This window comes from Rattus norvegicus, chromosome 4 (genome assembly GCF_036323735.1).
Source record: "Rattus norvegicus strain BN/NHsdMcwi chromosome 4, GRCr8, whole genome shotgun sequence".
Classification (NCBI taxonomy): Eukaryota; Metazoa; Chordata; class Mammalia; order Rodentia; family Muridae; genus Rattus; species Rattus norvegicus.
The window spans coordinates 119398486-119422512 of record NC_086022.1 but is presented as its reverse complement, the minus strand read 5'-3'; the positions used below and the strand labels follow the sequence as shown (position 1 = coordinate 119422512).

At 46.6% G+C, this 24027-nt stretch overlaps 1 protein-coding gene across 9 annotated transcripts in view; it reads left to right on the top strand.

The window, feature by feature from the left end:
- Sfxn5 (sideroflexin 5) overlaps positions 1–24027 on the top strand; it is a 119840-nt gene that overhangs the window by 5019 nt on the left and 90794 nt on the right. For all 9 annotated transcript variants that reach the window (XR_005503169.2, XM_063285637.1, XM_063285639.1 and 6 more), the window contains 1 exon segment: positions 9358–9426. Coding sequence is in view for 8 of the 9 variants with exons in the window: in XM_063285637.1 (XP_063141707.1) it covers positions 9358–9426 (69 nt within the window). In the remaining variant the exon portion in view is untranslated.

Genomic DNA, 24027 nt, shown 5'->3' with positions numbered 1-24027 from the left:
TTGTGGCCAGCCTGGTCTACAGAGCAAGTTCCAGACCAACCAGAGCTACGTGTTTCATCAAAAGAAGAGGTGGGGTTCCATAGACAACCAAGGTTTGAGTCCCAGTATCTACCTGGTGGCTGACAACTATCTGGCTCCAGTGCCAGGCAATTTGGTACCATCTTCTGACCTCCACCAGCCACAGTGCACAGATATGCGCACACACACCCATGTGCACACACATATAGCCGGGGAAAAATTCATACACATAAAAGTTTAAAAGAAATTTTTTTCTTTGGAGTAGGGTTTCTCTGTGTAGCCTTGGTTGTCCTGGAACTCGCCCTGCCTTCTAAGCACTGGCATTAACGGTGTGCACCACCACTACCAGGCAAAGTAAAAAAATGTGACAGTAGATAAAAATAAAAACCAAAAATGTATTTAATGTGTGAATAATAAAAAATAAACAGATAAAAATCAGTACACTTCAGGCTGAACTGTATTTATTTTTATGTCAATGTCTCTTTCATTTCTAATGTTGTAGGTTGCTTTTGCACGGCACGTCTTTTTCTGACTCCGTTGGTCTTTGAGTTTCTCATTCTCTTCACTCTTTGACCTTGACAGTGTTGGGAAGAAGGGTGGGATATTTTGTAGCACATCTTCAGTTGCGGTGTGTCTAGTGCATTCCCCATGGACAGACAGAGCTGCAAGCTTTGAGGGGAGCATGCTTCAGAAGTGATATGGCCTCCACACTGCAGCTTATTGCAGGGCTTTCAAACCCGGAGGCTGGAAAGATACTCAGCAGATAAGGCAGACATACAAATACTCTTCCCGAGGACCTGAGTTCAGATCGCACCCACATCAGGGGACTGCCTACAGCAGCAGCTCTTGGAAACTTGATGCCATGCCCTCTTCTGGCCTCCAGAGGCCTCTGCACTCACCTGCACATACCCTTCCCCTTTCTCTTAGACATTAAATCTTTAAAAAAATTAAAATTAGTATTAATGTGAATGCAACATCCCCCAAACCACATTAGCTTGCTGCCTCTTATTTATTTAATTCTTGATTTAATTAATTAATTTATTTTTTGAGACAGTTTTCTTTGAGTAGCTATCCTGGAACTCGCTTTGTAGACCAGGCTGGCCTTGAACTTGCTATGTGACTGAGAATGAGCTCTTGGTCCTCCTGGCCTTTGCCTCCCAGTACTGGGGTTACAGGCATGCGCCATCTGGAATGCCCCTCTCCTTATTCTTATCTTCAAAGTTTATTATTTATTCGTGTGTGTATATGTTCACATGTGTGCCAGTGTCCATTAGAGCCAGAGCTACAGACCATTGTGAGCTGCCTGACTTTCCTGCTGGGAACAGAACTCAGGTCCCGCAGAAGATCAGCAAATGCTTCGAACTACTAGGTTATCTCTTTAGTTTCTTTCTTTCTTTTTAAAGAGATTTTTAAAAATTTTATTTTATGTGTATGAGTGTTTGCTTTCGTGCATGTCTATGTACCACGTGTGTGCCTGGTGCCTTTGGAGGTCAGAAGAGGTTGTCAGATCCCCTGGAACTGGGATTATGGATGGTTATGAACCACCATGTGGGGGTGCTAGGAATCAAACTTGGGGCCTCTGTAAGAGCAACAATGCTTTAACCACTGATTGTTTCTTACCATTAAATAATGACTCATTTGGCACTTCCCTCACTGTCACCTGCCATTTGAAGTTGTTGGTTTGTTTGAATCGCACTCCCTGTCTGTCCCACTATTGCTAAAATTCCTTTTCTTTGAGAGATGGGAACGAGCCTACCCCTGTTCCTAAGGCCCCAAAGACAAACTGAGGTGCAAGTCCACCACGGTTCACTCTGAGGCTTCCAGAGCCTAGGCAGGGGCAGCAGCTTGGGCAGAGCCGTAATGTTGCCACACTAGATCTGTACACAGCACAAATGGATGACTCCTCAGGGTTGGGTAGGAGGGGGAGGAGCGGTGGCTGACCTCAGTTGGCAGGAGCTCCTTGCTAAGGGTGAGGCCTCAGGAGCCCCTCCTCCGTCCACTCTGGGTTGTTGACTGGCTTGGTCCCAGGTACTCACAGCTGCCGTGTGCTCATGAGTGGAACAGCCGTGTGTTCAGAAGACAGCACATCATAGCGTCCCACCCCATCTGTGAGACTCCATTCTTCCTCTGGTCAGTCTCCTTCCACAGTGTTCCCCCTCATTTCCTTCACATCCTACCCTCCGCCCTCCATTCTTTTCTTCCCTTCAGACTCAGATACTAATTTGGCAAGTTGAGGCCCCAAAACAGGAAACCACACACGGGCCTCTTCCTGTTTGTCTTTCCATCTGTGCAGAGTCACCGTTGTTTGCTTGTTTACCTTCCCCCTTGTCTTTTAATTATTCATCTTTCTGAATGTGAGCAGATGCTTACGTGGATGTCTGTGCACCATGTGTCTGTGTGCCTAGCCATGGAGGCCAGAAGAGGACATCAGAGCCCTAGAAACTAGAGTTCCAGACAGTTGTGATTTGCCATGTGTGTGCTGGGCATCAAACCCATGCCCTCTCTGGAAGAATGGCCAGTGCTCTGATCACTGAGTTATCTCTCCCGCCTGGTTTATTCAGGTCTTTAGAGGATTGCTTGTTTGTTTGTTTTTGAGACAGGGTCTCTCTTTGTAGCCCTAGATGTTCTGGAACTCACTCTGTAGACCAGGCTGGCCTTGAACTCAGAGATCTGCCCTCCTCCGCCTCCCAAGTGCTGGGATTAAGGGATGAGCCACCACTGCCAGGCTTCTTTAGTGTTCTTGCTCCTTCAGAAATCTCACTTACCTGATCAGATGGCTGGGGTCAGAGTGCATTGTATGTGTGCCGGTCTCCAAGATGGACCTGAACTGATGGCCTGAGCAGGCCCAGTCTGCCTGTGGGATTAAGGGAGACACAATTCAGCCCACATCAACCTCTCAACTTTGATGTGAGCCCATTTCTCAGATAACTTGCTTGTAATAAACACCTAGAATCCTAGTCACTTAGCCAGGTCTTCTGTCTTTTAATTGTTTATTTTGCACAAACTGAGTGTTGCCAAAATAGCCTTTGGGGTTTGTGCTATGGAGGAGACCCAACAGCTCCCCAGAACACTGGGCAGGTATTTTCTTTTTTCTTTTTTTTTTTCTTTTTTTTCTTTTTTCTTTTTTTCGGAGCTGGGGACCGAACCCAGGGCCTTGTGCTTGCTAGGCAAGCGCTCTACCGCTGAGCTAAATCCCCAACCCCGGTATTTTCTTAAAATTTTACCTGAGCATGTACATATGAGTATATAGGCCCCAAAGGGCCAGAAAAGGGCATCAGATCCCCTGGATCTTGAGTTAATGGTGGTTTTGAGCCACCCAGTGTGGATACTAGGAACTGAACTTAGGTTCTCTGCAAGAGCAGGATTCTCTCCCAACCTCTGAGCCATCTCTCCAGCCTCCCCCACCCCATAGGTAACTAAGGAGATACTGGTGTCTGAAGCCCACCCCGGACCAATGGATCAGCATCCGGGAGATGTGGCCTGCCTGGGAAGTCCCAGGTGATGACATATGGTGCTGATGCAGTGAGGATGTCCGGCCAGGCTGCTCACAGACTCAGTGAAGAGTTGTGCCGAATGCTCACTAGTTTGATCCTGTGCAAATAATTCTCAAAGACGGATGATTTCGAGGCTGGGTCTGGGATTAGAAAGTCTTCTCTGGCTTTGCTGGGCAGTACCTGGGAAGGGGTCAGTTTGGGGTTGCTAGGGGGAGGGGTACTACCCACAGTGAGCTGACTCACCTAGCTTGTGAAGGGAAAGGGAAGGAATCATTTCGTTGACTCATTCTTCCAGTAAAGAAAAAGGGAAAGAGAGAGAAAAAAAAAAAATGCACTGTGTGATTAAGCAAAGATGGGGCTGAATGGGGGTGGGGGAGGGGCAGGTGACTATACATTTTAAAGTACTGAGAAGGTAAAATGAAATCAGATCAAGAAAATAAAAACTGTGTACTATTCAACAGGCGGAAAGGAACAGACACCGATGAAATAGTTTTTCAGCAAGGAAAGAATGTTTTTTTAACTTCGAAACACTGTTTCTTTTTTTTTTTTTTTTTGCTTCTTTTTTTCGGAGCTGGGGAAACACTGTTTCTTTTTTTTTTTTTTTTTTTTTTTTTTTTTGGTTCTTTTTTTCGGAGCTGGGGACCGAACCCAGGGCCTTGAGATTCCTAGGTAAGGGCTCTACCACTGAGCTAAATCCTCAGCCCCCGAAACACTGTTTCTTATAAGAACCCACACCAGCAGTTAAGTACCGAAGCTACTTTGTTCTGCTCCTCCTTCCCCCATATTCATTCATATTCTCTCTCTCTCTCTCTCTCTCTCTCTCTCTCTCTCTCTCTCTCTCTCTCTCTCCCCTCTCTCTGTGGTTTGCATGTATGTATGTTTCTGCATGTATGTTGGTGTGCATACACATGTGTACATGGCCTGAGGTTGATGTCGAGAATCATTCCCCATCATCCCCATCATTCTTTCATGGTACTCATTGAGGCAGGATCTCCATCGAACCCAGAACTTGCTATCTGCTTACTCTTGCTAGCCAGCTTGCTTTGGGGTCTCTGATCTCTGCTTTACCAGGTTGTCGTTACAAGTGGACCGCCACATGTACCTGGCATACATGCTTGAAGGCAGATGTCCTAACTTCTGATCCATCTCCCCATCCCCTAGAAACTCTAAGATTATGATGGTCGGAAGTTTGCTGTTGCAGGGCTGTGTGCAAGACTGAAACTCAGGGCTGGGGAGGTGGCTCAGCAGTTAAAAGTGCTCTCTGCAAAGCTCTCTGCTCTTGCGGAGGCCCCAGCTTCGGTTCCAGAACTCACAGGCAGCTTTACAACCACATTTAGCTCCAGTTCTAAGGCACCTGACACCCTCTGGCCTCCTTGATAATCTGCACACATGTGGTGCATACAAATTCATGCAAGCACATAAATACACACACACACACATATGTATATATGTATATATAAAAGTATGAAACATGCACATTTTTCATTTGTGGTTCCTCTCCTGTGGTAGGTAAGCTCTACCACTAAGCTAGGTCCTCAGATCAAACCTATTCTGATTTTCCCACCTCCCCGCACTGGGAATGGAGTTCTTATACATGCTAGGCAAGCGCTTACCGCCTAGCTGTGTCCCTAGCTCCTTTCTATACCTTTCGATTGGCAGATTCATGCCACTTTGCCTCACAATCAACCCCGGCATTTAGTGTCGAGGAGTTTCTGGTTCCAACACTGCACACTGATCTTAACTTTGTAGTTTCCATGGAAACAAGACCCCATGTCCTGTCTCAGTCTGGACCTAGGTCAACTCTTGTCCTGGCAACCTGGTTTTACTGGGCGTGGCTGATGAGTGACCAAAGCAGGCCTTTAGCAGACACTCTGTCTTTTTCTGGCAGATACCCTACAGTTCCCCTGTGGTGCAGTCAGCCTCCCTGCCGGAGTGAGTCAGTGAGACTGACTACCAGACTCAAGGGCAGTCCCCTAGGTATCTTGGGCTATCAGGCCCTATACGCTTAGCATCCCGACCCAGGCACCTTTTGTGAGTTTCCAGCCTATATTTCTAAGCACTTACTGAAAGGATCTGGAAAGGCCTTTACGTATTTCAAATGTAACAGATCAATGTACTTTTTCTCTTTTTGATGAAAATATTGTGCTTCTTGCTTTCCTTACTCTGGCCATTAGCCTTAGATTTCAGTTAAAACACTAGGCATCCCCTGAGTATTCTTCCTCAGTCCCTCGTGGTCAGTAAACTTGGCTTTCCTTGCATTGCTATCACACTGTGGAGCACACAGTCAGTCTTCAGAAGGTAGCTCAACAGGCAGATGAGAATCTAAGCATCTGGAGCACCTTCTGACCTTTACCCTGAGCTTGGTGATCTCTGCCACCTCTGGGCTCTAGCTTCCTGGACATGATCTCTGCTTTACCTCAGGAAGAGTCAGGAAGAGACCTGGGTGTCTCTGGTGCACTTTGTGATACCTTCTTTGAGCACTGATCATGGTAGTCTTAGCTCTCCGTTGGTCTATTTCTCTGCAGTCAGTTATTGGTGGCTCTGAGCAACGGCTAGGCACGTACAGTGTGCCTTTTCTCCAGGCCTGGCTCAGTAGCCATTTGCAGAGGTCTGCGGAACAAACGCTTTAACTGGGGCTCCCCCCAAACAGTGGCTGTGGTAGAAAGAAGCAGAGACTTGGAGGTTTGGGACAGGATCACCTCAGGGTGAGTCAGAAGGTGTAAGCCATCTGCAACATTTTCTAGGAGTCACTTCCCTTGAGCCATTCTCTTGAAGATCCTCACCTTACCCTGCTCCTCCTCTTCTCCCATGAATGCTTTCTAATCCTCCCTTCACCTTGAAGCTGCACCCAGCCACATTACCTTCAGGAAGCCTCGAGGCCACTGGCTGGTTATCAGTCTGCCTTTGTTTTGTTTCAGGTCTGTCTGTGAGTAGAAACCAGGAGCCAAAGAGGAAGGGGAGAGGGCATCTGAGTGCCCCAAGTCTCTGAAAGTTTATTATCAAGTGTATTACTCAGGGTCTGGAGGGACGGTTAGGCAGTTAAGAGCATCTGTTGCTCTTGTCAAGGCCTGGGGTTCTGTTCCCAGTACCACATGGTGGCTCACAACTGTCTGTGACTCCAGTTCCAGGGGATCAGATGCCCTCTTCTAGCCTCAGGCAACAGGCATGCACATGGCACACATACCTCGGGCAAAGCCTTCATATGTATAAAGTAAAATAAATAATTAAAAATGTATTACTATAAATATTACTTTTTATTTTTTGAGGCAGGGTCTTTCTATGTATCTCTGGTTGGCCTAAGACTTCTTATGTAGACCAGGCTAGCCTCAAACTGAAAGAGATCTGTCCTCTTCCCAGATCCCCAGTGCTGGGATTAAAGATTTATGCTTGCCACACCCATCTCATCTATAGTCTATTCAAGTCACCTTGTAGTTCTTGTCCCTGGAGGGCAAGGGGCACTTGCAGCCACCATTGTCTAGAGGTGACCAGAAAGCCTGGGAAATAGCAGATATACATGCCAGTACTAAGGACATCTTTAGTCTGGAAGAAAATAAAACAACTGCCCCTGCTTGCCGGGTTTTGTTGCTACCCTGTGCTTTTAGGTGCTTTTTACCTCAGCGATTTGAGAGCAGGTTACATTCATTTACCCATAATGCTTCAGCACAGACTCTATAACTCCTATGCTCGCTATGCTCAGGAAATTTAACATAGATATGGTATTTCTCATTCTTTATTATGTGTATGGGTGTTTCCTCGCGTGCATGTATGCACCGTCAGATCCTCTGGAACTGGAGCTATGGAGAGCTGTGAGCCACTGTGTGGGTGCTGAGAACCGAATCAGGTTCTCTGCAGGAGCGCCAAGTGCTCTTAACCTCTGAGGCATCTTTATAGCCCCAAGTTCCCCCTTTCTAAAACCACACAGTATATTAGTTTTATTTTATCCCTGTGCCAGCCCTGGAACCAGCCGTTTCTTGGGGAGAACCCTGATTCTTTTAGGGACTGGATGCCATGTGGGTTTTTTGTTCATCTTTTAGTGTCCACGTATCTTGGGGCTGTAGTGGAGTTGATAGGAATACTTGCTTAGCATGTATGATGCCCTGGTTCAATCCCTGGTAACACAAGCGCGCACACACACACACACACACACACACACACACACACTCCATCCCTTCTCTGTCTCTTTGCCTATTAAGTTGGTCTCTTGCTGATGGCATGGATTTTATGAAATCATAATAATTTTTTATATTGCAATTGTTGCTTGAAAGTGGGGATGAAGTTTTGCTGGGACAGTAGATGTGTGTGTGTGTGTGTGTGTGTGTGTGTGTGTGAAGTGGAGACTAGTTTCAGCCACTTGGCTAAAGAAGTTAGGAAAGAACATATTTGTTTTAGGATTAAGTGCTGGGGCTTAATCTGGCCTCTGCTTCAGAGTGGAGGGACTGCCCCATGCAGGCATGACTGGTGTGCAAAAGCTGGAAGAATAGGTTTGGCTTGCCTGGGAACCTTATGATGCCTCAGGGGAATCATGAGGTCTTTACTGGGAAGGGAAAGGGCAGGAGTTGACTGCAGCGTGTGCTGCCCTGGTAAGCAGTGAGGGAGGGGGATGAGTGGGATCAGGCCTTCAGTTTCCTTCACCATGCAGAGGGTGGTACTTGGAGAGATCTGGGACTCTGGGGAGGACTTTGGGGCCAAGCCCAGAGTGCAGTGAGGCATGAACCCCCCGTTTGCATCTTGCCCCTTCATCCTCTAGCCAGCACTTTCTCTTTCTCTCCCAGCTCAATCTTGCCCTATTGGCTTTGTCCTCAGGCAGAAGGCCCAGCAGCCCTGTTGCTTGGTTTCCTTTCAATGTGCTTGAATGCCTGTGGCCTGCTTAGCACAAAGCCTTCCTTTTCCTGGGCCCCTACTCCTGGGCAAGGCTAGGGGAGCTGGCCCGGTGTTCTGTGCTTCACTGTGGTAACTGGGCAGTGAGTCGAAGGAGGGTCTGGGCTGTGAGTTGAGGCTGCCATACTTGGGCTCTGCCTGTGGGGAGCTGCCCTCTGAAGGCAGAGCAGAACCTCAGAGAGGGGCCCCTTGAAGGGTGGGCAAGCTCTCTCTCCGAGTTCCTGAGCAAGGAAGGTGCCCATGTACCTAGGGGCTGAAGTGCCTAGACTAGATCTCAGGAGGGTGGGACAGAGGGAGGGGAAAACATGGGCGACACCTGGAGGAAGGGTTCAAGAATTATATATTACTATTAAAGGTGTGTGTGTGTGTGTGTGTGTGTGTGTGTGTGTGTGTGTGTGTGTGTCTGTCTGTCTGTCTGTCTCTCTGTCTGTGCACCACGTGTAAATGCAGGTGCCCACAGAGGCCAGAAGAGGGCATTGGATTCCCTGGAACTAAGTTATAGGAGTTGTGAACTACCTGATGTGGGTTCTGGGAACCAGACTTAGGGCCTCTACAAGAGCAGCAAGTGCTCTTAATGGTTGAGTCATTTCTTCGGCACAGTCATGGTGTATCTTTTCTGTTTGTTTATTTGTTTGTTTGTTTGTTTTGAGACAGGGCCTCTACATAGCTCAGAATGTCCTGAAACTCACTCTGTAGACCAGACTGGCCTCCAGCTCACAGAGATCCACCTGCCTCTGCCCCCTGAGTGCTGAGATTAACAGGTGTGGTGGCACACATAGAGGTTATGATGTATCTTGATGTTCTCTCTGAGTCGATTTTAGGAAGCTCCTAGCCCTGAGATGAGGACTGAGGTCTCAGTGGTCTCCATCACCCACATGGAGAATCCTGGGACCATGCATGAGGTCACCAGTATCCTGAGCTTAGGTACAGCCTCTGACTGACTCTCCTCTCCTCTTCGATTCCCCAGACATCCTTCTACGGTCGCTTCAGGCACTTCTTGGACATCATCGATCCTCGAACACTCTTTGTCACTGAGGTGAGTTACAGCCAGCAAAAAGGCCTTTGTACCTCCTTGTCACTTTGGAATGTGTGGGTCATCAGAAGGGATGAGGAGGTGAAGAAATTAAGGAAGGTTTGAGGTGAGAGAAAGGTCACACATCCATGTGTTTGTCTAGCTCAGCCAATCAAGAGGGCATCTCTACAATTGCTGTGAGCTTTCTCCCACGATTCCATTGGCTCTCACTGTAGCCTTTTGAGAGAAAGAGCATTTCTATTATTGAAACCTCAGTGTCAATGTTACCGATTATGTAAATTGTTTACTCAGCATAAAAGTTCAAACAGGGCCCAAGGTGGGGCTCAGTCACACAGTGCTCACTTACATGTGTGAGACCTGGGTTAGATCTCCGTCGTGATTGGGTTGGGGGTGGGGATCAAGCAGTCTGGATGTGGTTAGCAGAGCAAAAGGAACCTTTCATTATACTCCTTGTTTAGGTCTCCTTAAGTGACCTTTGTCCATAGCTTTTAGGGTCTGCTTTGTTAAGGCATTATTTGCCTCGAAAACTGTACAGTTCTGTGAATTTTGACAGACATATTCAGCCACATATTCATGACCACCATCATGTGAGAGATGGCTCAGTTGATAAATTGCTTGCCTCACAAGCATGAGGATCGGAATTCAATCGCCAGCACCCATGTGAAGAGCAGGAGCCCACACTTCTAATCTCAGTGCTGGGGAGTCAGAGACAAAAGGAGCCCTAGGCCTCACTGGTGGGCTAGTGTCTTCCAGTCAGTGAGCTCCAGGCCGGTGGAAGATGCTGTTTCAAAGGAGGCAGATGGCAAACCCAAGGATGACACTGTGGTTGTCCTCCACCCTCTGTGTGCACACGTGTAGCACACGTGCTACAACCGTACACACAGGAAAACCATACGCACATGAACTAAAAAAAAGCCAGGTGCAGGAGCCTTCCTGAGTAAGGTGGGGAGGCGGAGGCAGGAGGATCACTGTGGTGCTCAATCAGACTAGTCACACGATGAGCTCCAGGTTCATTGAAATACCCTCCCTCAAAAAAAAAAAAGGCATAGAGTAATTAAGGAAGGCACCCAGTGTTAGCTGACCTCTGACCTCCACAGTGCACAGTGCACACACACAGGCATATGGGCATATGCAGCTGCAGGTATGTGTGTGCACATGCAAATGTGTCCATACACACAGGGTGTGAGACATTTGTATCATTCTTGCAGCTGGTTTATGCCCGTGGAGCCAATCCTCTCTGTCCCCAGCTGCCTTCCTCAGGGTTCCTATTCCTGCACAAAACACTATGCAAGTTGTGGGGGAAAGGGTTTATTCAGCTTACACTTCCACATTGCTGTCCATCATCAAAGGAAGTCAGGACAGGAACTCACATAGGGCAGGAACTTGGAGGCAGGAGCTGATGAGGTCATGGAGGGTGCTGCTTACCGGCTTGCTTCCCCTGGCTTGCTCAGCCTGCTTTCTCATAGAACCCAGGACCACCAGCCCAGGGATGGCACCACCCACAATTGGCACCTCCTACCCTTGATCACTAATTGAGAAAATGCCTTACAGCTAGATCTCATGGAGGCATTTTCTCAAAGGAGGTTCCTTTCTCTGTGATAACTCCAGCTTGTGTCAAGTTAACACACAAGATCAGCCAGTACGACAGCTCCCATCAACTTCTTGTTATGGTGTTTCTAGACTGTGGTGCTAATAGAGTTCCACAGCCACCTCTTCCCTCTAGTGTGTGCTTTGACATTCACCCGTGTTGCTGTGTCTGTCAGTCAGGCATCTCTTAGTGCTGGGAAATGTTCCATTGAAAACATGCTCAAGAATCTGTTTGTCCATTGACTTGTTAGCGGACGTCTGGACCTCTTCCAGCATTTGACTATCATGAATAAAGTTGCTCTGAACGTCCTTCGTGTGGATGTATGCTTTCTTCTTTATCTTTCTGTTTTTGAGAGAGGGTTTCACGATGTAGCCCTGGCTATGTTGGAACTTGTTTTGTAGACCAGGTTGGCCTTGGGAACAAGATGGCTAGCTTGTAAAGCAAATGTGGAAAATAAATGTTTTAACTTTTTGGGAAACTATCATATTGCTTTTCAAAGTGTTTTTCCATGCGGCACTCCCATCAACAATGTATGACTCCACTTCCTCGTGTGACACTTACTGTTGCCTCTTGACCTTAACCAAAAGGCTGAGAAGTAATCAGCATTATTATTTTTTTTTTTTTTTTGGTTCTTTTTTTCGGAGCTGGGGACCGAACCCAGGGCCTTGCGCTTCCCAGGCAAGCGCTCTACCACTGAGCTAAATCCCCAACCCCAGTAATCAGCATTATTAAACTGAAGAAATAATTCTTTGCAGGGCAGCTTCAGAAGCATGTCGTTTCCTATGAATGTGAAAATTGAATGTGACGATTCATTTTCATATACGCAGAACGTGCTTATTAAGCACATGCTGAACAAGACAGTCTGTGTTTTTAGCTTTATTTATTTAAAAATGTATTTTTATTACTTATTTACATGTGTGTGTATATATGTATGCATGAAGTTCATTTACCATGTGTGTTCTGGTGCCTGAGGAGGCCAGAAGAAGCTGTCAGAGGCCTTAGAGCTGAAGTTATAAGCAGTCGTGAGCTGCCCAATACAGGTGTTCTAAGGATTGAACTTGGGTCCTCTGGAAGAGAAGCAAGGGCTTGTCAGTGCTGAGCCATCTCTCCAGCCCCTTATTTTTATTTTGTGTTACATTTATTTGTTTAATGTGTAGGTATATCAAGGGATGTGAGATATGGTGCCAGTTACGAGAACTGGTTCTCTCCTGCCCTGTGGGGTTCTGGGGAATCGAACTCAGTTCATCATGCTTGTTAGTGCCTTTACTCACTGAGCTGTCTCACCAGCCCTGTATTTTTAAACTGATACACAACACACATATCTTTGCAGTTTCACGTCTTGATTCTATACTCATGTCTCTACCATGTTCATAGCAGAGTAAATATCTTGATCCCTCTCAAACATTTGCCATACCTTTGTGGTGACTACATGTTTCACATCCTTCAGCTTATCCGAATCACAAAGACCTGCCCCATTACACATCCCATTCTACAGATGGAGAGTAGAAAGTCGAGGCTCATTGTGCACACAGTGCTGCCCTGGGGTGGAATGAGAGCGGGCACCCTTGCCTGCAGAATTGGTGCTCAACAGGTTTGCATTCCTGTTAAAAAATCTGAGTTTCAGAACTTGGCCAAGATCGCTCAGCCAGCAGCAGACCTGAGCTCCAACCCTGAATGTCCTGCTCCCTGAAGCTCCTTACTGAGCCTCAGAGGCAGCCTCCTGACTGCCAGAACTGCCCTGTACCTGTCTGTCTGTCAGTGATCCATAGGCCTCGGGAAGGACTTGCTCTCAAGCCGTTTCTTCAGATTTTTCCTTTGTTGCTGTTGTTTGTTTGTGGGTTTGGTTTTTTGGAATGGGCTCTTGCTGTGTAGCTCTGACTGCCCTGGAACTCATTAGCCCAAGCTAAGCCTCAAACTCACAATCTTCCTGGCTAGGTCTAACGCTTACATTTGTATATCACTAACCCAAAGGCACGATGGGAGAAAGTACAAGGCTTTTTGGGTACATGGACTTTAAACCACCCCTAGTGTACCTGGGTGGCACCCTAGAACATGAAGTATGGGGATTATTCTGGTATGTGTTTCCTACCACACCTCAGCCAGAACATAAGGCCTGGACATTTTGCTTCCTGACTTTACTGGCCCCAGCGCCCGACCATCTCTAAGAGGCCAAGTCTGCTGAACACCTAGACTTTGGATCCTCCATAATGGAGGTAACTACATAAAATTCGGAAGAGCACCAAACTTAAAAACTACTTTTTGAGCCCAGTAATATTTCATTCCAGAAAGTTCTAGAACTGTTCAAAACCAGATACAATTCTCGTTTTGAAATTCTGACAGAAATGCCACTTGCTTATACGGATTAAATGGAGGCTGGTGCTTAACTTAAGGCTGGAGATCTGATGCTGGCCTTGGAGGTCTGATGGGGGGGCAGATGGATTTGGGAGGCCCTTCAGAGCTCCTCAGATCTCCTGAGCAGGGAGATTGGAATAGAGGAGGTGCTGCAGGACCGGATGCTAGGAACTCACTCCCCTCCCCCAAGGACACCCTCGTCTCTCCCGTTCCACATTTCATTTACTCTTGACTTTGTCTTCTACATCTTGTTTCAAATCTTTGCTTTTTGTTGTTGTTGTTGTTGTTACTCATTTTTATTTTTTATTTTAATTTAATTAATTACTTAATTATTTTTTTTAATATAAAAAAGGGTCTTACTCTTTAGGCTGACCTGGAACTCACTAGGTAACTCAAGCTGGCCTTGAACTCGCTGTAATCCTTCTGCCTCTGCTCCACAAGTGCAGGGATTACAGGCGTGCACTACCAGGCTTAGCAGAACTCTTGGATTTGAAAGACCACAACTTCTTTATATAATACCAACCCATGTTGGGCCGGTTACTTAATATTAATTAATAATAATCAAACCTTATGCCTCCCTTTCCCATTAGCAGTTAAAATGTCGAAGCTCACTAATTAGAAATTAACCCAGGCAACAGCAACTTTCAGACATTGTTCAGCTCACACACGCTCCCTTCAGCATGCATAGACGTATGATGGTCTTCCAGGCCTTTCTCTTCACTGCCATACAGGAGTTGAGAATTGTTTCTAGGAGCAATGGGGACCTCTTGGGTAGTTTGTATTCTCAAAAACTCATGATTCCCTCAAAGTCTGCAAGCGTCCCACATGGACCTCCAGGCCAGCAAGGCAGCAGTCTCAGCCCTCACCAGAAACAAAGGTACTGAGAGGAAAGAGTCTCTGACCTTAGAGCTGTGCTGAGCTGTGGGACACATGGCATGCCAGTCCCCTCAGCTACCCCGCTCCTCCCCCTCATACTGGGACTCGTGTCTACGGCACCCTTCTGTACTCTCAGGCCTGTGGCTGGTGTGCTGGAAGGCAGTGGAGTGGTGACTGCTTGGCTGGAGATCTGAGGGCAGGGAGGACAGTAAAGGACACGAGGAGGTGGCAGTGTAAGCTGGAGATCCCCAGAGAGGGATGATCGCGGGCAGCCCCAGATCTGAGGCGACCGTGGAGTCTGCGGATAGAAGCGTCTTCAGAAGGTTTTGCAGCTGCTGGTTTGCAATTTATAACCGGCCAAGCTTTAAAAAGATCCCAACCCTTGTATGTGTAATGAGGCAGAGGCAATTTTATCCGCCGTAATTTCTCTTAGGAAGAAGGCTGTCTTTGTTCTCAGAATGCTTTGAACGAGCTTCAGAGGAGGAGGAGGAGGAGGCTCTGCTTGACAGCGGGGAAAGAATTGTGCTTTTCGATTCTAAAAGGGGAGGGGGGGGAGAAGCAAGAAGAGGAGCAAATGGTGGGAAGGGGAACAGGAAGACAGGTGAGCTGGAAGATTGGCATGTCAGGTGCAGAGAGATGAGGGCGGGCTCTGCTGAGCTCATTCCTTGCTGGAGAAAGTTGTAAGGAATCCTTGGCACAGTCAATATGGGTCAGGAAACTGCTGCGAGGAGATTTGGGAGCTTGGAGGACCGAGTCTCCTGTCCAGGGTACTGTGTGCAGCATCTAGCTCAGCAAAGGAGGCTTTCAGAGACCCACGAGAGATGGCACACCCTTCCAGGGAGGCCGTCGGATGCAGTCTCGAGCTCTGAAGGCAAGGCTGTGTGCTACATGACACCCTTTTGTTTGTTTGTTGTTTTGTTTTTGAGGGGAAGGGGAGGCAGACAAGGTCTCACATTCTAGGCCAGGTTAGCTTGGAGCTCACTATATTGCCCAGGCTGCCCTCAAAACTCACAAATGTAGCTGACGCCACCCTTAAACTCCTAAATTCCTGCATCGGGTTCCAGCGTTCTAGGGCTGCAGACAGGTCTCTTCCCCGATCCACTGTTGTCTTGTTGTTTTGAGACAATGTCTTACAATATCACCTTAGCTGGCTTGGAACTCACCATGATGACCAGGATGGCCTTGAACTCACAGAGATCCACCTGCTTCTGCCTCCTGAGTGCTAATATTGAAGTTCTGTACCACCACACCTGGTTTATATTTTTATTTATTTTATTTTATTTTTTTAAAGACAGCCTCTTACCTTGTAGCCTAGGCTATCTTGGAACTCATTATGTAGCCCAGGCTGGCCTTGAAAACATGATGATCCTCTTGCTTTTGCCTCCCAACATGAGACAACACACTGAGGTCCAAGTTCATCCTAATTTTATCTGAAAGTGGCATGAGTTGGTTATTTAAAGGTTAACAAATTATGATCCTGAAAACAGAGTACAAGCTGAAATAGTATGGCGTGTGTGCGTGTGCGTGTGTGTGTGTGTGTGTGTGTGTGTGTGTGTGTGTGTGTGTGTCCTACAGAGGCCAGAGCTGGAAATCGGATCCTATGGAACTGGATATACAGACAATTGTAAGCCACCATGTAGGTGCTGTGAATTGAACCAGGGTCCTCTGGAAGAGAAGCAAATGCTCTTAACTGCTGAGCCATCTCTCAGCCTCAGAAATATTAATAACATCCACTCAGTACTAATATCAATGTAGTAATTCAGAGCTATGTTGAGTGTGTTGTAGGTTAGAATAAATGACTATAGATGTGGGAATGGGGTGGTGGCCAAGCCTGCAGTCCCAGCACTTGGGAGGGGGAAGGAGAAGGATCAGGAATCCAATCTTGTCTCAAGTACATGAATTTCTGTTAAAAACAGACTTTGGTGCTGCAGAAGTGGTTCAGTGCTTTTCCAGAGGTCCCAAATTCAACTTAACAGTTCACAGCTGCCTGTAACTCCAGCTCCAGGCATCTAGTGCTCTCTTCTGATCTCTGTGACACCAACACACACACATGCACACACGTACGTGCGTATATACAAATAAGAATAAAAGTTTAAATACAAAACAAACGACCCCAAGTCACTACTTGTCAACGAGGGTGCTGAGGGTACCTGGAAGGGAATGGGGGACAAGAGATGCGAAGAAGGACGCCAAGACAAGAGTCTGATCAAGGCGACAATTTTATTTTTTTCCAAGGCAGAATTTATACCATAACATGGGTGACAGAGGGAGGGGGGAAGTGTGAAACATTTACGAAAGCCAAGGACACAGTATTCATGTGGTCAGGGAATCAGCTGATGTTGACAGGATTTCAGAAAGGTCACAGGTTTGTCATATCTATTAGTCAGCAGGATGTTGGTTTTTCAGAAAGATTACAGGTCATCACATTGGGCGTCTTGATATCAGGTGTATTTCTCAGCAAGGTCAGAACTTTATCATATCATTATTCATCCTGACCACCAGATCTGTATTAGTCTTCTGCAGCTGGCTGGGGATTTTCCATGAACCCAGTCATACTTAACTCTAACCATAATATTAACATCAATAATGGAGGGTTTCAAGGGCATCACTCCCAACAACCACTGGTATTGAGACCTGGGGCTGTCACTGTGGGAGCAGGGAGATTAGAGAAAGAGCCTGAGGTATTGCATTTGACCCAGGGACATCAGTGTGAGGCCAAGACTTCACACCATGTACGCACACATACAGGCCTAGTACATTTCCCAGTTTTCTGGTTTTGCTCACTAAAAGGGCTGAGATGTGACACTCTAGTACCTTTGAACACACCAGCATTCAGGCCCTGGGTTCTAAATGCTGTTACACAAGAAGACAGAGGGCTCACTGGGAGATGGCAAATCCGGGTTTGAGGCAGGGAAAGTCACTGTGGGAAGTGAGAGGCCGCTGGGGAACTGAGGGATTCACACACAGTACCTGGCTTGGAGAGGTATCATTCACACACATGACCCCTGGCCATGTTTGGACACATTTGGCACTGAGAAGATAGGTGGATGGACTCTAATACCTTGCACAGGGAGAAAACAAGTGTGCAGGGCTGGCCAGGTGCCTCTGCAGCCACAGCACCTGCTGTGCCAGCCTGGTAAGCGGAGTACAATCCCAGGATGCCAAGAAAAACTGAGAGGGGCGGACCAAGTCTATGCAGCTGTAATACGACATCTGAACACCAATCTTAGCGTGCACATACAATGATAATAAATAAAATTTATAAACAGTCTACAGGCCTAGTTATACTAAAATGTGGGTTTAGTGGTTCCACGGCAGTCGCTGTGAGGCTATCTTACCCAGTATAAATAGCTTCATGTGTTAGCTCATGGTGTCAGAGGTTTCTTCACTTCATGGTCCATGCCCCCCTCAATTCTGCATCCCTGGTGAGGCTGCAGGAGCACGTGGTGGAGGCTGCCCACCAGAGACAGTAGCCTGGCCAGGGGCATCTCCTCTGGGACCCAGCATGACAACTGGTACCTCTCACATCAGGACAGTGTTCCCTGGCTTTGGGAATGCTCTGGCACAGTCCTCATAGAAATGCTTGACTGTTCACTGTCTCCCGGGTCCCTCTGGATGTGATAAAGTCATGGAGCAGACTGCTGCAACTCCGTTTAGCAGCAGATCTGGGTTGGGTTCACTGGTGGACACCGGTACTGAAGAGTAGAGGTTCTCAGAAACAGGACATTGATTTCCTCTCAAAGTATCACTGCTGGGGCTGGAGATCTGGCTCAGTTGGTCTGAGGACCTGAGGTTGGGTCCCCAGCACACACATGAGAGAGAAGCTGGCTGTGGTGGTCTGTGTCTGTAACCCAGCAATGGAGAAGAGGGGATCCCTGGTATTTGCTGTTCACCCACTGTGGCTAGTCCAAGAGCTCCAGGTTCAAAGAGAGGCTCTGTCTTGGAGAAGAAGGTGCAGAGCAATAGAGAAAGACACCAGAAATGACCTCTGACACACACACACACACACACACACACACACACACACACACACACACACACACAGAGTCTTAAACATCCCACTCACACACATGTGCAAAAATTCCTAGTGTTAACTTGAGTTTCATTCAAAAACAGACATTTAATTATATTATGAGAAAGAACAAAAATAAAAAATTAAAAATCATAAGATGAATTCCAAAGGCATTAGAACAGTTTCTAGGAATTTTTTAAATGGCCCTAAAACAGACTTTTGCCATTTTGCAGTATGTATTTATGTGAGGTAATGAACTCAGCATTGCCTATAAAGTCGGAATATCTGTCAGCTCTGGAAACTGTTGATGTCTTACACTCTACAATACCAGATACCCAGCCGAGATTTAGAATTGTTATTATCAGTTTTGTTCTTTGGAGAGAGTTTCGCTGTGCTGTTTTGTCTGACCTGGAACTCATTTATGTAGACCAGGTTGACCTAGAACTCACTCTATAGACCAGATTGGACTAGAACTTGCAGAAATCCTCCTGCCTCTGCCTCCTGAGTGTTGGTATCACAGATATGCATGCTATACCTTACTGAGATTTAATTCTTTTGTAAAAATAAACACCTTCATGTAGTGGTGAATTGTTTAAACCATTTTGACCGGGGGTGGTGTCACGTGCACACTGCACTTGCCTAAGAGCTCTCTGGATTTTTGAACACACACACACACACACACACACACACACACACATCAGCTAATTTTGATATGCCTTGATGAGCTCAATGGCTTGACACTTCTAAACCTCCCCACTGCTAGCACACACTTCCCTCCGGTATTCCTGGCTTAACACCTTCTAAATCTATATTTTATCTTTGCTGCCTTGTTACCCTCTGGGCAGCCACCCCATAGGGCTGCATTCCCTTTCCACCTACATCGCTGGATGCTTTCTCTCCTACAGCTCTTAAATCTGATCCCTCTCCCTTCGAGTAATGGTGATTCCCTCTTCTTCCTCTCCCTCTCAGTCCCTTGCCCTGGAAATTTAAAAGTCCCACCCCTGTCTCCCTGCCCAGTCATTGGCTGAAGAGCAAATTTTATTACCAATCGAAACCACCTGGGGGCAGGGACCCTCAGATCTGGAAGTGTGGCTTTGGGAACTGAATTAAGATAAAGCATTAGAGGGGCTGGAGAGATGGCTCAGGGGTTAAGAGCACTGACTGCTCATCCAGAGGTCCTGAGTTCAATTCCCAGCAACCACATGGTGGCTCACAACCATCTGTAGTGGGATCTGATGCCCTCTTCTTGTGTGTCTGAAGACAGCTACTGTGTACTCATATACATAAAATAAATAAATCTTTAAAAAAAAAAGATAGGGGCTGGGGATTTAGCTCAGTGGTAGAGCGCTTGCCTAGGAAGCGCAAGGCCCTGGGTTCGGTCCCCAGCTCCGAAAAAAAGAACCAAAAAAAAAAAAAAAAAAGATAAAGCATTAGAACCAATTCCCAACACCTTCCCACATCTCATTAGTATGTAAATTAGTCTTTATTTTTAATGCATAAAAATTATATGTATCTAAAATTGTTTTAAAACAGATTTCTTTTTAAAATTAGCATGATACACATTTTGTTTTATATGTGTGGATGTTTTGCCTGCATGCATGTCTGTGTACCACATGTGTGCAGGTGCCTCCAAGACCAGGAGAGGGCGCTGGATCTCCTGGAACTGGAGTTAGGTGACAGTTGTGAGTCACCGTGTGGGATCTGGGAACCAAACCTGTGTCCTCTTAACCCCTGAGCCATCTCTCCAGCCCCTCTCAGTTTTTTTCTCCTTTAAGACTTATTCTGTGGGGCTGAGTGGCACAAATGCTAAAAATGGAACTGTTCAGAGATTATCGTGACTCCTGCACAAGTATAACTTGTGCAGCATCCTAGTACAAAGAAAGGAAGGCATGATTAGTCACTACATAACAACTTACCACATCATCATGCTATACAATTTTAAATAGTTTTTTATTATTGGCCTATTAGATGGATTCAGGTTTGTAAAAGTTGAATTACATTTTAATTTATTGTTTGTGGGGAGTGGGTGGAGGGAGGGAGAGATTGTGTTTATATACCCCACTGCAAATGTGAGGTCACAGAACAACTTATGGAGTCAGTTCTGTCCTACCATGTGGGGCCTGGGGGATAACTCCGCTGTCAGGCTTGGTGGTAACTGCCTTTCCCTGCTGGGCCATCTCACTGGCCCTCCTCTAATGGGATTTATAAGGTTAAATGCCCAAGAGGCTGGGAAGATGGCTCACTGGGTAACAATGAGGACGTGGGCTTGGATTTCCAGAACTCATGTCGAAAGACCGGTGTGGACTGTGTGCCAGCACTGTCAGAGGCAGAGATGGACTCCTGTGGCTTGCTGTCCACCAGTCTAGCTCCAGGTCCAGTGAGAGACCCTGTCTCAAAGGAATAATGGCAAGAGAGTTCTAAAGCAGGATACTGATATCTTCATCTGGGCTCTGTACATGCACATACACCCACATCCAAACCCACACGTACACCTCTCTCTCTCTCTCTCTCTCTCTCTCTCTCTCTCTCTCTCTCACACACACACACACACACACACACCCCTATCCAACTGCATGTCAAATTTTTGTCTATTTTGCCGGCATTTTTGTGATCCTACCACACTGAACATGATAGGTGCTGGCTACCAAACCCAGGACTTCTGCAAGAGCAACACATGCTCTTAACTACTGAGCCACCTCAGCAGGCCATACTCTCCTCTCCCTTAATATAATTTAGGTCATAGTTGGTGTGATGGATTGTATATGCTCAGCCCAGGGAGTGGTCCTATTAGAGGATATGGCCCTGTTGGTGTAGGTGTGGCCTTGTTGGTGTAGGTGTGGCCTTGTTGGAGTAGGTGTGGCCTTGGAGTGGGTGTGTCACTGAGGGTGTGGGCTTTAAGACCCTCATTCTAGCTGCCTGGAAGTCAGTGTTCTGCTGACAGCCTTCAGATGAAGATGTAGAACTTTCACCTCTCCCTGCACCACCCTGCCTGGATGCGGCCGTGCTCCCATCTTGATGATAATGGACTGAGCCTCCAAATCTGTAAGCCAGCCCCAGTTAAATGTCTTTTTATAGCAATTGCTTTGGTCATGGTGTCTGCTCACAGCAGTAAAACCCTAACTAAGAGAGTTGATTTTTTTTTTTTTTTTGGTTCTTTTTTTCGGAGCTGGGGACCGAACCCAGGGCCTTGCGCTTCCTAGGTAAGCGCTCTACCACTGAGCTAAATCCCCAGCCCCGAGAGTTGATTTTTAAAAGCTCTTAGGCATATGGCCATTGGTTTCCTACAGGATGTACCACTGATCCTCCAGCAGAATGTACCAACTTATTTCCTTGGTCCTTTGATGACTGAGGGTCAGCTTTGGGGAAAACCGTGTGTCCCTGGTTCTTTCTCCCTTTGGCCTTGGAGAACATGGCTCATAGCCAGTGGGAGACAAGGACTTAGCTAACCAAGTTTAGCCTGCTCTCCTGGGACAGTAGGAGAAAGGGTTTAGGATGGTGACCAAATTATCTTTAATTACCAACTTGACATAGCCCAGAGCAATCATTCTCAACCTGTGGGTCACAACCCCCATGGAGGCTGCATATCAAATATCCTGCATATTAGATATTTACATCATTCCTCACAGTAGCAAAATTATAGTTATGAAGTAGCAATGAAATAATTTTATGAGGGGTTGGGGATTTAGCTCAGTGGTAGAGCGCTTGCCTAGCAAGTGCAAGGCCCTGGGTTCGGTCCCCAGCTCCAAAAAAAAGAAAAGAAAAAAAAATTTATGGTTGGGGTTACCACACCACAAGGAACTGTATTAAAGGGTTGCAGTAGCAAACCTTAGGAAGGTTGAGAGCCGCTGTCCTAGGGTCATATGAGAGAAAAGCCTTGTTTGTAGAATGCCTAGATCATGTTGGCATATGGGCATGTGTGTGAGGAACTGTCTTAATTGATGTGGGAGGGCCGGGTCCACTGTGGGTAGCACTATCCCTAGGTAGGTGTTCATGGGCTGTATATTAAAGCTAGCTCAGCATTGACCTGTTAGTGAGTAAGCCAGACAACCAGTAAGCTTCTGTTAACTAAGGTTACCAGACCTGGTTTCAAGTACCTTTACCTAATGAACCATCCCACGTGCCCTGGGTTCAGTTTTAAATGGTAGTAAAAAAGGCCTCTTTCCTTCTCTCTCTTCCTCTCTTCTCCCTTTCTCTGCCTTTTCTCTTTTTTCTCCTCTCCCCTCCTATATTCCCTCCCCTTTCTTCCTCTCACTCCCCTCCTTTTCCCTCCCTCCCCCTTCTTCTCTACTCTCTTATCTCCCCTCTCCTCCCATCATCTCCCTCTGCCTTCCTCTCTCTTCTCCCTCTCCTCAACTCTGCACCAGATGCTCCTGCTGCCATCTTGTGTTATCCATACTGAAGAGTAGATAGTAAATTATATTTTGATTCCTTCTGGGACTCCTGCTTAGCTGCACAGGGTGTATCAATCCAGGTTCTCTAGAGAAATGGAGCTACAGGAGGAATATATATTATATAAGTGGGATTTAACTACAGTGCCTTACAGTCAGGCAGTGGTCTGACTCTTACAACAATGGCTGTCTCCCAGTAGAAAGTCTAAGAATCCAATAGTTGTTTGGTCTACAAGGCTGGGTGTCTCAGTGTGTACTAGAACCTGAAGAAGCAGGCTCTGATGCCAGTGAAGGCATGAACTTGCCACAAGTGCTTCTCCTGTGTCCTGCATACAGATTGCCACCAGAAGGTGTGGTCCAGGTTTAATGTGGGCCTTCCACCTCAAAGGATCTGGATTTAGGGTGGGTCTTCTTGACTGGAATGATCCAATCAGGAAGAATCCCCCACAGGGACACCCTACAGCTTGGGTTAAGTCCAGATATGGTCAAGCTGACGGCAAAGATGCCATCCCAGAGGTTTTGAGAAATTTGCACTGTATTTGGAAATGGGTTATGGTTCCAGGAAAGATTATTTCAGATATCTGGGTTTGAAGTCAGCCTGGTCTACATAGTTTATGACAGCCAGGGTTATGCAGAGAGACCCTGTCAAAAAAAAAAAACCAAAAAATATAAAAAAAACCAAAAAAAATACTTTTATTCTTTGAAAATTTCATACATTCATCCAATTTTGGTCATATTCACCCCAACTCCTCCTCTTAACTCCTCTCAGATTTACTCCCACACCCCCCCAGCTTCATGCTCTGTCTTAGTCACTGTTCTATTCCTGTGACCAGATCTCATGACAAGGCAACTCTTACAAGGAAAGCATTTATGGGGCTGGCCTACAGTTCCAGAGGTTTAGTCCCTTATCATCATGATGGGGAGCATGGTGGCATGCAGGTGTAGTGATAGCTGAGAACTTTACATCTTGATCCACAGGCAAAGAGAGGCACCGGGTCTCACATGGGCTCTTGAAACCTCAAAGCCTACTCCCAAGGATAGACCTCCTCCAAAAAAGTCAACCCCCCTAAGCTTTACAAAGAGTTCACAAATCCGGCACTAAGCCTGAAAATATACAAGTCTCATTCATTCAAACTACCCCACTATATATCACTTAAAAATATAACCCACTCATTACAGTCTGTGCTGGTTTGATACTCACCGGCTTGTGTCAGCTACCGGAGCACGGTCAACTTACAGAGGCTACACCCTTGAAGAAAACGGACTCTCCCTTTACCAGAAGCCATCAACTATCAATAACTCCTTTGCTAGGGGTTGGGGCTCATCAATTCATGAGCCACCGCCATGTTGGAATGTTAATTAGCTTGGTCTTGTACAGGTCTTGTGAA